Here is a 12,573-nt window from a genome sequence, read left to right on the forward strand (position 1 = left end):
CTTTGTATTGGACTGATGAAGCCACTGTGGCAAAACGTTTCTTCAATAAAGATTCCCACGTGTTGCACAAGTGTCTCAATTCTTCAACTTGTCGGTTTTCAAAACCATTCATCACAACCTACTACCTAAATACTGGGACCTCTGTAATTAGAAAAATTAAATTCTGTACGTGATTATGTACGAGCAATGGCGAGTGTCGAATAATTAAAGATTTCTTCTTTTTGGGTCACCCTGCCTTGGTGGGAAACTGCTAAACACACAAAAAGAAAAAAAAAAAAAGTTATTCAATTTAAATTTTTTACATCTTTGTAAAAGTTGCATTAAATTTAAGGCATCCAATAATACAGTGTACTGGCAAGGTACAAAAGAAAATTACTAACATATCCACTACCAGCAACAATTTAGGAAAAGGGAATTGACAATTTTACACAAAATTGCTGTTATACTTACCAATAGTGGAGCATTTATGTGAACCTCTTCATCAATAGTTACGTTAACAAGGGTACTAACATCTGTATGAAGCAACGAAGGGTCTATACCATTTACTGTACCTCCCTCTTCCATCACTACACCGTCCAAGCTGGTAACCTTCACATCAGCCAGGAAAGTCACATCACCTGCAATTATAGTCTCCTGATTAGCATATTTCTGGTGGTACTCATTTTATTGTTCAATTAGCAACCCATTTTCATTCACCAGTTATATTCATTGTCACTTTACTAGTGTGGCAATAGTACAGCATCTATACTCTTACTTCACTAATGTGACAAAAACACCGAGTAAAGATAAAATTGCAATAAACCACTTAAAGTTTATTAGTAGCCATTTAGACTAGTACACTGAAACATTACATCTTCAAACTGCACGTTAATAAGGTATTCCAGCTACAGTATTTTTATAAGTATTTAACAGTAACTAGTTAGAGGGGAGGAAATTCGCCATTTGAAGAGACATCCCAAACTGTTGTATGTACACACCTGTGGCAAGATAGTGGTAGTCTGAAGGATGGTTATTTTTTTTTTTTTTTTTTTTTTTTTTTTTTTGATCACCCTACCTCTGTGGGAGATAGCCGGTTAAAAAAAAATTGGCTAACAATTTGGAGGAACAGTGAATGGAAGTGGAAAAAGCTGAGAATATTACAGTCCCTTTAAGGTTACCATTATGAAAAGGCAGTGAACCACAAAAAACACAGATTAAAGAATATAGTCTAAACAGGTTTATAAAATGGAGAAAAAAATAAAAATGGCAGTTTCAGACAAACCTTAAAACTTGAATTAAAGTCCAACAGTAGCCTTGCAGCATACGATGCTCCTGCACTTACTCCTAGCTACATTTTCCAATAAAGTTTTCATTTTGCAAAAGCATAAAAGAAATGTGTTAGTACAGAACTAAAGACCAGAAACACTGAAAGCAAACATCCAGACTAAGCTCTTTTAAAGATTAATTTAAAAAACTTACCACTAATAGTCTGTACAGAGTCCACTAGTACCACATCTTCACTCAGGTCCAGTCCATTTATATTATTACACCTGATAGCATCTGTTACTGCTGCATTAGTAAAGTAGTAATTTGCTGGTATTAGGTCAGGGGAATCGAGATCCAAAATGTAATCCCAGATAATGCCATTTACGTTGCTGGCCCAAAGATCTCCATTCACAGTCAAGCTGGACATATACATCACAGGACCTGGGGGGAAAAAATTTGTCGAGTCAAAATGAGATTTGGCACATCCGAGTACATCAAGCTCAGCTTCCCTCTCCTCAATGCACACAGTGGTGCAACAAACTAGAAAAACAAATGCTAATGTGTACAAGTACGTATACCTGTAAGTATGCAACGAGGTTGTCAGTCGGGGATTAATCTGAAGTGGTGCCATTAGAACTTTTTATAAACATGTCAACATACCTCATCCACCATGAGGCCTGGTCACAGACCGGGCCGCGGGGGCGTCGACCCCCGGAACTCTCTTCAGGCAATGCCTAGCCAATTTGTGTGCCATAACTAATTTATTGCATTTCCACGTTTAATGTATGGATCAAACCATACGAGCAAAGAGGGAGCGAGTAAGATTATAGTGTGATGTAGGGTAACAGTGTAGTGTGGTGTAGGTAACCATTAAAGGCTCCCTTCCCTCTTGGGATACCTAAATTCTTCAAAAATTTACCAATATTTTTTATACCCAATGTGCTAACACTATTCTTTAGCATGTCAAAAAGAAAACCCTCTGAACACTTAATGCCACTTTTACACTTCCTGCAGTGCAGGAGATGCAGGAAAGTTTACACCTGTGAACCCAGTGCATAGTGTAAATTGTTCATTGGAGTTTCAAATCTTTTAAAGGTTACACAGTAGATATGAAATCATACTTTAAATTTTAATACTCTAATGTAATTATAATTATGATCTGCTCCATTTAAAAATTTTGTAATGCTACTGTACCATGGAAAATTAAGTAATTTAAAGTGAAACCTTAATTCTTTTGATGATAAACTTCAGAGGATGCATCCACCTTACCTTAATATTTTTCTGTAGTCAACTAACCTTGCAAAGTAAAGTTGCCAGTAGTTTTAACAACTTGAGCATCTAGTTCTCTCAAATTGACACCATTGATTGTAAGTGCATCAACATTACCATCCACTTGTAAGGATGCTACAGTATACATCCCAGCAAGTGTCTGCTGTATTTCAACATCTGTGTACACTACCCTGCTGCTTAGGCTGGTCAAGTTAACCTGAAAAAAATATGTTAGGTAATTCATGCCTCACTCCATGGGGAAGTGGAGAACTCTCTTCCATAAGCCACGAGTGTCTTAACAGACTAAAATGCCAGGAGCAAGGGGGCTAGTAATCCCTTCTCCAGTATAAATTACTAAATTTAAAAACTTTTTGGGTCATCCTGCCTCTGTGGGAGATGGTTAAGAAAAAAAAATTATGCATTGGTATTAACTGTGATAAACAAGTAAAGCTGGGATGGGGGACTTTTAAACACCAGCCATATCCCAACAAGGCAGGGTGACCCAAAAAGTTTATCCTTTTAACTTAAGTGATCAATTATGCTGAATAATTCCTTCAACCTGTATTGGTCCTGTCCTTTTCTATCATTCATCCCTAATATATCACTAATTATAATAGAGTTGCTAAATACCTCCATTTTAAAAACCAAAGAGGCATGCCCTGCTTATACAGGTTAGGTTAGGTTCTGGGATACTGCTATAAAGTGAAAGCAGCCCCCCCCCCCATCCCCAACTTTCAAGAGCATATAAAAATCTGACATGTTTACACTATCATTAAGTGAGCAATAGAGCTAGGCCTAAAAGATACATGGACAGTACACACATTGCTTCCCTTAAAATATTTTTGTCTTAGCTTATTGGAAACAGTCTAAAGGAAGAATGGGTACAACTGAAAGCCCTTTGTATTAGTGAAGTGCTGTGAAGTGGGGCCCTCCTGTATTTTTAAATTTTTTTATCATAATTTATAGTTTTAAGGCTGCCAGAAATGCTTTGCATAATAAAGGGGCTTTCTATAGTTCGTGTGAATCGGCCTAGCTGTATAATGTACTACTCCCCAGATCACGTGGCCTGGTGGCTAAAGCTCTCGCTTCACACGGCGAGGGTCTGCGTTCGATTCCCAGTGTGGGTAGAAATACTGGGACTTTCTTTACACCGATTGGCTATGTTCACCCATCAGTAAAACGTGTACTGTACCTAGGAGTTCGTCGACTGGTGTGGGTCGCATCCTGGAACAATGACCAAATTTGCCCAAAATGCTATGCATAACGAGCGGCTTTCTATATAGTAGTACGTCACTTATGTCAGCTAAGGTCTGTATACCACGTACATGTACTTTTAGTAAATAAAGATGCGTGTATTTGTATTATGGAAATAGTTTCTTTGAAGGGTTACATAGTATTGAAGGACCGACAGGTAACTAAACTCAAAGGGGAAGGTATCCCAGTTGTTAGAGCGCCCACACTGACGAAGCATCTCCTAGTGTATGGAGTACTCGTTTTATTTACACTAAGGCAACAAGAATACTCACATCGTTCATAAAATCGGTATTCAGGTGTCCACGAATCACCACATCATCAAACCTCTTGTGATCATTGAAAGTTACAGTTGCTCCCTTGGTAACCATTGTTTTGACATCTATTCCATTTATGTACATTGAATTATTGCCTTCTCTAGGAGTAATGTCACCAGAGGTTATGGCAATGTACTTATGATCACCAGTCACAAACTGCTCACCGATACTCAACCGCATGTATTCTGCAAGTTGCAAAGTACAGGTGACTTAATGGAATAACTGACAATTTTTTTTATTAAATACCAAGGCTTAGTAAAAATAAAGTCTGGTCAATTATTATTATTATAATCAAAAAGAAGCGCTAAGCCACAAGGGCTATACAGCGCTGCAGGGTAGGGAAGGAAGCAAGGGAATTGGATGGCAGAAGGGAGGGGGGATGATCAGCAGGTTACAGAAAACAGCGGGGCAGGGGATAGTACGGGGGTAGAGGGTAGCAAGAGATACAAGTAGAAAGGGCTGAAAGTATCAGAATTTGTGAAGTCAGTCAGTTGTTGTCAAAAAGTCAATGAGAGAGTCCGGATGAAAGGTGGGTCCATCAGCGAGAAGGGAAGGTAAAGAGAGAGCAGCGGGGCGAAGACGACGACAGAGGTAAATTCTGCGTGCTCGTTGATAAAGTGGGCAGTCCAACAGAATGTGGCTGACTGATAATGGAGCTTGGCAATTCTCACAGAGAGGAGCAAGACGCCTCTCCATGAGATATCCATGAGTAAGACGAGTATGGCCAATGCGAAGACGGGAGAGAGTAGTCTCCCAACCTCGACACTGGTGATAAGAAGACGGCCAGTAACCTATACTCGGTTTAATAGACTGAAGTTTGTTGCCGAGCATAGTAGACCAACATTGTTGCCAACGGGTGTGAAGGTGGGAAGATATTACAGCAAAATAGTCCGTACATGGAATACCTCTATAAGAAACTGGTAGGTCATGTACTGCTGACCGCGCAGCAGTGTCTGCCTGTTCATTGCCCTGTACGTCAACATGACCAGGGACCCAACAAAAAACAATATCTTTATGCTTAGTAAAGATGCGGCGTAGCCAAAGTTGGATACGGAGGACTAAGGGGTGAGGCGTATCAAATTTTTGTATAGCCTGTAAAGCACTAAGGGAGTCTGAGACAACCACAAATGATGACACAGGCATAGATGCAATACGGATAAGTGCTGTAAGGATGGCATATAATTCAGCAGTAAAAATACTAGCTGAAGATAGTAAATGCCCTTGTACGACGCTGTCCGGAAACACTGCTGCGAATCCTACGCCATCAGAAGACTTAGAGCCATCTGTGTACACAGCAATGGCATGAGAATGAGAGTGAAAGTGGTCAAGAAAAAGAGAGCAGGAAGCGACCGTAGACAGTTGGGCTTTCGAGCAAGGGAGGGAGAAAGAACAGACTCGAACAGCTGGAACTTCCCAGGGGGGTAGGGAAAAGTGAGATGCTACATGTACATAGAAAGGTGGTAGTTGAAGAGAAGACAAGAGCGAATGAAGGCGAAGAGAGAAGGGACGGAGTAAGCAGGGGCGGCGAACAAATAAAGAATGTCTACTAATATCAGTGACCATTCTATAAATGGAAGGATTGCGGAGATCATGAGAGCGTACATAGTAGCGCAGGCAATGGGCATCACGGCGATCGGATAAGGATGGAACGTTCGCTTCTGCATAGAGGCTTTCGACAGGGGAAGAGCGAAAAGCACCAAGGCATAAACGTAATCCTTGGTGATGAATGGGGTAAAGGCTAGAGAGAGTAGCAGGAGATGCCGCTGAATAGATCTGGTCACCATAATCAAGTTTCGATAAAATAAGGGTGGAATGTAGGTGAAGGAGGGTTCGACGATCAGCTCCCCACGAAAGATGAGCAAGGGTTTTAAGAAGGTTCAGCCGGCTGTGACAAGTTGCCTTCAGAGAGGTAATGTGAGGTTTCCAGGATAACCTACGATCAAAGAGGAGGCCCAGAAACTTGACTATCACGTTCAGGGATACGTGAGCCATAGAGGTACAAAGGATGATCAGAGATGACAGAGCGTCTAGTGAAAGTGATTTGGTGGGTTTTAGTGCTGGAAAATTTAAACCCATGTGTGGTGGCCCAATTGGAAACACGGTCGACTGCATGCTGGAGAGAAACTGTAAGGAGGTGACAGTCAGCGCCTGCACAGGCAATAGCGAAGTCATCAACATAGAGTGATGACCAAATATTTGATGGAAGACTAGAGGCCAAATCATTAATAGCAAGGAGAAAAAGTGTTGTGCTCAGAACACATCCCTGGGGGACACCTTCAGCTTGGACAAAGTCCGGGGAGAGCACATTATTAACCCGAACACGGAAATGCCTGTCAGTTAAAAAGTTCTTAAGGAAGGATGGTAGATTGCCTCGAAGGCCTAAGGAGTGGGCTTGGGCTAAAATATTATACCTCCAAGTTGTGTCATATGCCTTCTCAAGGTCAAAAAATATGGCAATAACTGAGTGGTTATTCGCAAAGGCATTACGAACATACGTATCCAAGCGCAGTAAGGGGTCTATGGTAGAACGTCCCTTACGAAAGCCATATTGACGAGTGGAGAGACTGTTGTGTGTCTCTAAATACCACACTAAACGTCTATTTACTAGACGTTCCATTACTTTGCAAACTGCACTGGTAAGAGCAATGGGACGATAGTGGGAGGTTTCATGTCCCGTAGTGCCTGGTTTGCGGAAAGGGAGAACAATGGCGGATTTCCACAGCTGTGGAAGAACTCCTTGTGACCAAATAAGATTGTAAAGGCGTAATAGGACTGCAAGGGCTGACTGATGTAAATGTTGTAGCATACGAATATGAATGTCGTCGGGCCCAGCTGCCGATGATCGACAAGCTGAGAGTGTTGCCTCCAGTTCTTGAAGTGTAAAAGGCACATTATACTGTTCTTCTCTGAGAGAAGAAAAGTCCAAGGGTGCTAACTCTCTGGCAGACTTTGAGGAAAGAAATGAGGGGCTTAGATGGAGTCCCTGAGAAATACGGACCAGATGATTGCCAATTTCATTGGCAACATCTAGTGGGTTTGCTATATCAACACCGGCAACCCGCAGAACAGGAGCCGGGTCAGGAGAATATTTACCACTCAGTTTTCGTACTTTTTTCCAGACTGCACTCAGAGGAAGCAGAGGTGATGGTGGAGACAATCTCGCCAGCAAGTGCGTTTAGCGTCACGGATAACACGGCGAGCGATCGCACGCTTCTGTTTAAAATCAAGGAGTCGCTCTGTGGTTCTATTGTACCGGTACCTGCCCCATGCAGCGCGCTTCAAACGTACTGCACGAGCACAAGCAGGAGACCACCAAGGCACGCATTTCTGAGAATGCCTGCCCGAAGTTTGGGGTATAGAATGAGAAGCTGCGGTGAAAACGGAGGACGAGAAGAGGTGTAAAAGCTCATCGATGGAGGACGAAGAAGGAACCTCTTTAAAAACAGTCAGGTGTGAGTAAAGGTTCCAATTTGCCCGATTAAATTGCCAGCGTGGGGTGCGAAGAGGTGGCGAATATGAAGGGGAAGTAAGAATGATTGGGAAATGATCACTGTCATGTAAGTCCGGGAGAACAGACCAAGTAAAGTCCAATGCGGCGGAGGAAGAGCAAACTGAGAGATCGATGCAAGAGAGAGTATGAGTCCGAGGATCAAAATGGGTGTGAGTACCTGTATTTAAAACATGGAGGGGGTGGGTGGCAAGAAAAGCCTCTAACTGAATTCCACGGGAATCACAGTGAGACCCTCCCCAGAGGAAATGGTGGGCATTAAAATCACCAAGTAACAGAATCGGTGGCGGTAATGACGAAACAAGGAAGGCAAAATCCGGAATAGATAATGCCCGAGAAGGAGAGAGATATAAAGAACAGAGCGTATACCACCTATGTAAGTGGATACGGGCTGCTGTGTAATGCAGCGAAGTATGAATAAATAGCTGATGGTACGGAATATCAGTGCGGAGAAGAAGGGCACTTTCATTAAAGGTCCCATCAGGAAAAGGATCTGAAGAATACAATAAATTATAGCCTGAGATGTGAGAAATAACAGCAGAGTGTAATTTTGGTTCCTGTAAGCAAACACCAACAGGGGCAAACTGGGAGAGTAACATCTGAAGCTCACCCCGATTACCCCTGAGGCCGCGTATATTCCACTGTAAAAAGGCCATGATTGGCAATGATAAAGATACTTGAAATCCGCAGGTAAGGGTTTCTACGGACTAGAAGGGTTAGAAAAGTCCACATGCGGAGGCAGTGGAAAATGTTCAAGCAGCGAAGGAACGGTGCGCTGTGAAGAAAGGAGTTGCGCAGATGGAGCAGAGGAGAGAGAAAGAGCGGAAGGTGGATCAGTGTCCATTGATGGTTTGGTCTCTGCAATATATTCAGAGATTGCTTCAAGTGTTTCGGAATTCAGAGATGTCGTATGGGAGACAATATTGGGAATGGTAGGGGGAGGATGAGTAAAGATTGGAACTGTATTGGACTGTACCAAGGTAGGGGGGGGCGAAAGGGTGGAGGGAACTGGAGAAGCGTGGCAGGGGACAGAAGAGACAGGAACCTGGGAGGTGGCAGAAGAGGAAGAAACTTGGGAGGGAACAGGGGAGGAAGGTACATTACGAGGAGGAGGGTGAACCTCTGCACTTGTAACTGAGCCAGTGAGAGGGGAAGAACTAGGGACAGAGACAGGGAGGGTAAAATGAGGAGGTGGAAGATGGGTAGGAGGTGTTACCGGACCTTTTTTTGACTTTTGAGAAGTAGAGGGACGATTGGGAAGAGGTGTCGTACGAGGTCTCGTCGATACTGAGGCTTGTAAGAGAGAACTCGAAGAAGCGAGATTAGACTGAGGCGTTGAAGTAGGGACGTCTGAGCCGAGGACAGCAAAAGGATTAGATACAGGAGTGATTATGGGAGAGGTAACCACAGAGGTGGGTGTAGAAGATGGGATACCAGAAGTGGGGGGACGTTTTGAAACACGGGAATAAGAAACACGTGGGAGTCTCCCTTGGAGGCGGAGATGAGAAACTGCCATGGCATAAGGGAGACCTTCTGTCTCTTTGAGGTAACGGATTTCCCGCTCGTTTAAATAGACCTGACAACGGCGAGAGTACGAAGGGTGAGCCTCATGACAGTTAAGGCAAGAGGGAGATCGATTGCAAGACGTATTAGAATGGTCATCGGCACCACAGACTGGGCATTCGGCGATAGATCTGCAATATTTCGCTGGATGGCCAAATCGCCAGCAATTTCTACACTGTTGTGGTGTAGGGATCACCTTTCGAACTTGTAACCGATGTCCTGCTATATAAACGGAGGATGGGAGTTCTCGGCTGTCAAAAGTTAAACGAGCCACATTGCTAGGGTATCGTCTCCGCCCACGGGCAGGAAGAACGTAAGTGTCTACCTTGAGGATTGGGAGATCTTGGAGTTCCAGCTGTTCTAGAATGTCGGTGCCACATGTCTGGAAATTTTGTTGAACTATGGTATGGGGCAGAATAACGGTACCACTACAAGAATTGAGGGAATGATGTTTTTCAAGGGTGACAGGAACAGTATCTATATGGGAAAGACGAGAGAGCTCACGAGCCTGGGTAGCATTCTGTACGGTAATGATGCGCGTACCGCTCTTAAGAGCATGAAAAGAAATATCTTTACCAACATGGCGTAGGAGTGCCTTGCCAATACTATGGTCAGAAAGATAGGCAGTAGAGGAAGTTGGTCGTAAAGTGAAGAATTTAGTCCACTGTTCAGTCTGAAACTGAGCGTGGAAAGGTAGTGAAGGACGTGTCGATCGTTTCTGAGAAGAACGAGAAGGTGAAGGTGGAGAAGTATCATCAGCAGGTAATTGTCGTTGACGTTTAGGCGTGGGACCAGAGTTGGTCCGACGTGGAATGGGTCGGCGATTTGAAAATTGCCGCACCGTAGAGGGAGAGGCCGGAAGCATAGTCAGAGGAGAGCGAAGGTCTGATAAATCGAAGGAGTCAGTCGAGGCCTCAGTACCTGAAGCGGGTGAGGAAACAGCACCGGCAATAGGTACAGAGGCATGAGGAATGTCTGAAGAGTGGTCCAAAGACGAGGCGGGGTCAGAACGGGGTGCGGTATCAAGAAGGGGCCCGGGGGTACCAGGTTCATGGACTAGGGCTGCCATGGTTAGGTTACTTCTTTCTTTTTGTTTTTAAGAAAAAAAAAGAAAGAAAATAAAAATAAAAAAAAGAAAAAAAAAGGGGGGACCGGGGAGGGATAGTTCCTAGGAGGAATGAAAGGGCCAGAAATCTCCCTCCGCGCCCAAGAGGACTCGACACCGCTAGTAGCGCAGATGCAGCATGGAACTCGTGCCATACCCTACCCTTCATGCCAGTAAACCAGCAATCTGGGATAGCAACCTCACATCTGCCGAGCTACCTCGGTGGACAAAAGAGAGGGCGGCCGGATATCCGCCACAAAGCATACCTCCTTCAGCCACCACCCCCGGAATCCGAAAGGTGGCTTCCAGAGATACACCCGTCGCCCAAAAGACACCCAAAGCTACTCCGGGATACCGGAGAGGGATCGGGACATCCCTAGGCAATCCAGATTCCACGGCAAACTACGCCACCGCCAAGAAACCTCAACGGAATGGGATGGACCCCGGTGTCCTTTCCCCTACCTAGGAACTAGCGCACCTGTGGGAGAAATCACGAAGGCTAAAAAGAGGAAGGGCAAAAGGGAGGGGTGAGGAGGAGGAGGAGGAATGGAAAAAGGGGAGGATGGGGAGGATGGGATAGGGGAGGGGAGAATGGGGGGTAATTAGGTTCGGTCTGAGGAGGAAGACCGACAGGGCTAATTCCTCAGACCAAGAGCCTCTTCACCACGCCAAGGAGCCCCCCTTCAAGAGGAAGTCTGGTCAAGGTTTCCCAAAAAGCTGTACTTAACTATGGGCTTTCAACATGCACTCAAGTATCACCTATTTCTGTATAAACATGTTGAAATAAACTTATTTTGCTTGTCACCCATGACTCAGAATAAGCAAATTAGTTATTTTACACTAACTTTTAGCAACTAAAATTTTTTTTAGCAACAGACTAATCTTTTAGAGATGAGGGGGGGCCATAAGAAAATTATATAATTTTATGCACAATGCTACACACCATCTGTACGAATGCCATTAATAGTGCCAGCATAACCATCACCGCGAGTAACAAAGGAGTCTGTCATTAACGAAGACATGACAAAGCTGAAGTCTATTGTCTGGTCGATGCCATTTACCAAGAACACCTCATCAAAGTCTGTCAGTGAGATACCATTAACCTGCAAAGAAGGAAAGTTTAAAGGTCTATTTGCTAATTTTTAGCAACCAGTTAGTGCTATTTATAGGGCATTGACAAACTACTTTTCTTTAAAGGAACAATAGTTGCTCATTAGAAATTTAAAAAAAAAAAAAAAAAAAAAAAAAAAAACTTGATGCTTTAATATCAATACCAGGTTCCTCACCTTCCAAATCTGTAGCATATCTATTGTCATAGTGTCACTGGTTAGAGTGGAACCTGTGATGGGGCCAACAATAGTCTGATCACCAGAGTGATACAAAACCTTCTCTGTATCTGTAGCCATTTCTTGTACTGACGACTGTTGAAAAAAAAAATTGAAACTTCAAATACAGACTTTCTTCACTCGGTGATGTACTCTTCACAGACAACTGGCTCTGACCAGTATGCATACCTAAATGTAAATTTGAGCAGATTTCTTCTATTCTGCTTATTACAATTTACTGTACAGTACACTGCTGTATAAACATTTAAAAATATACCAGAAGTGTTATATGGCACAAAGGTGCCATTAAAACTATCAAATATGGTAGACAAACCCACTACCATTATAGTATGCTCCTCACTTAGCAATGAATTTGTTTACCAATGTGGCCTTAGGAACTGAACTTGGTCATTAAGTGAAGAGAGGCTATGTACTTAAAACTAGACATTTGCAATAGTTAGTGCACGAACTATTTTAAATCTGAATTTAACAATGGTATGCAGTACCAACAAGTTTATAAGTAACGTGCAACAGGGCAGGGCGAGACATACGGCAAATCTCCTTACACCTGTTGCTACTGTTCACCTAGCAGTAAATAGGTACCTGGGTGTTAGTAGACTGCTGTGGGTTGCATCCTAGCCAGTGGTCAATGCTACAACATGCGAGAGGCTAACTCCTTCAAATGACCCAATTGCTCTCCGTGAAAACCAGTGAAGTTAACCGAGAAATTGGTACCAATGAACAGTGTCACAAGGCACAAACAAAACTGTCGCAAGGCAATGAAGATGCCAAATGGCACCACGTGAAGGTCAAGTTAAGTATCTTTATTCAGAATGTTATTCCTACACAGACTTTCAGTCTACTGAAGCCTACTGTTCAGGAAAATGTTTTGGAATGACAATACCTAACTGTTATAGACATGTTACTTATGAACTTGTCAGTATTGTACACCACTGTCACATTCAGATTTAAAATAGTTTGTATACTAAT

General features: G+C 43.2%; 1 protein-coding gene across 3 annotated transcripts in view; it reads right to left on the minus strand.

Moving 5' to 3' along the window:
* Positions 1-12,573, minus strand: part of LOC128691772 (uncharacterized) — a 58,660-nt gene that overhangs the window by 27,140 nt on the left and 18,947 nt on the right. For all 3 annotated transcript variants that reach the window (XM_070100991.1, XM_070100993.1, XM_070100992.1), the window contains exons 13-18: positions 11,545-11,679; positions 11,202-11,361; positions 4,041-4,267; positions 2,542-2,731; positions 1,459-1,686; positions 451-617 (exon numbers count right to left, since the gene is read on the minus strand). In XM_070100991.1, coding sequence (XP_069957092.1) covers positions 451-617; positions 1,459-1,686; positions 2,542-2,731; positions 4,041-4,267; positions 11,202-11,361; positions 11,545-11,679 — 1,107 coding nt within the window. The remainder of the gene's footprint in view (positions 1-450; positions 618-1,458; positions 1,687-2,541; positions 2,732-4,040; positions 4,268-11,201; positions 11,362-11,544; positions 11,680-12,573) is intronic.

This window comes from Cherax quadricarinatus, chromosome 75, assembly GCF_038502225.1.
Source record: "Cherax quadricarinatus isolate ZL_2023a chromosome 75, ASM3850222v1, whole genome shotgun sequence".
Classification (NCBI taxonomy): Eukaryota; Metazoa; Arthropoda; class Malacostraca; order Decapoda; family Parastacidae; genus Cherax; species Cherax quadricarinatus.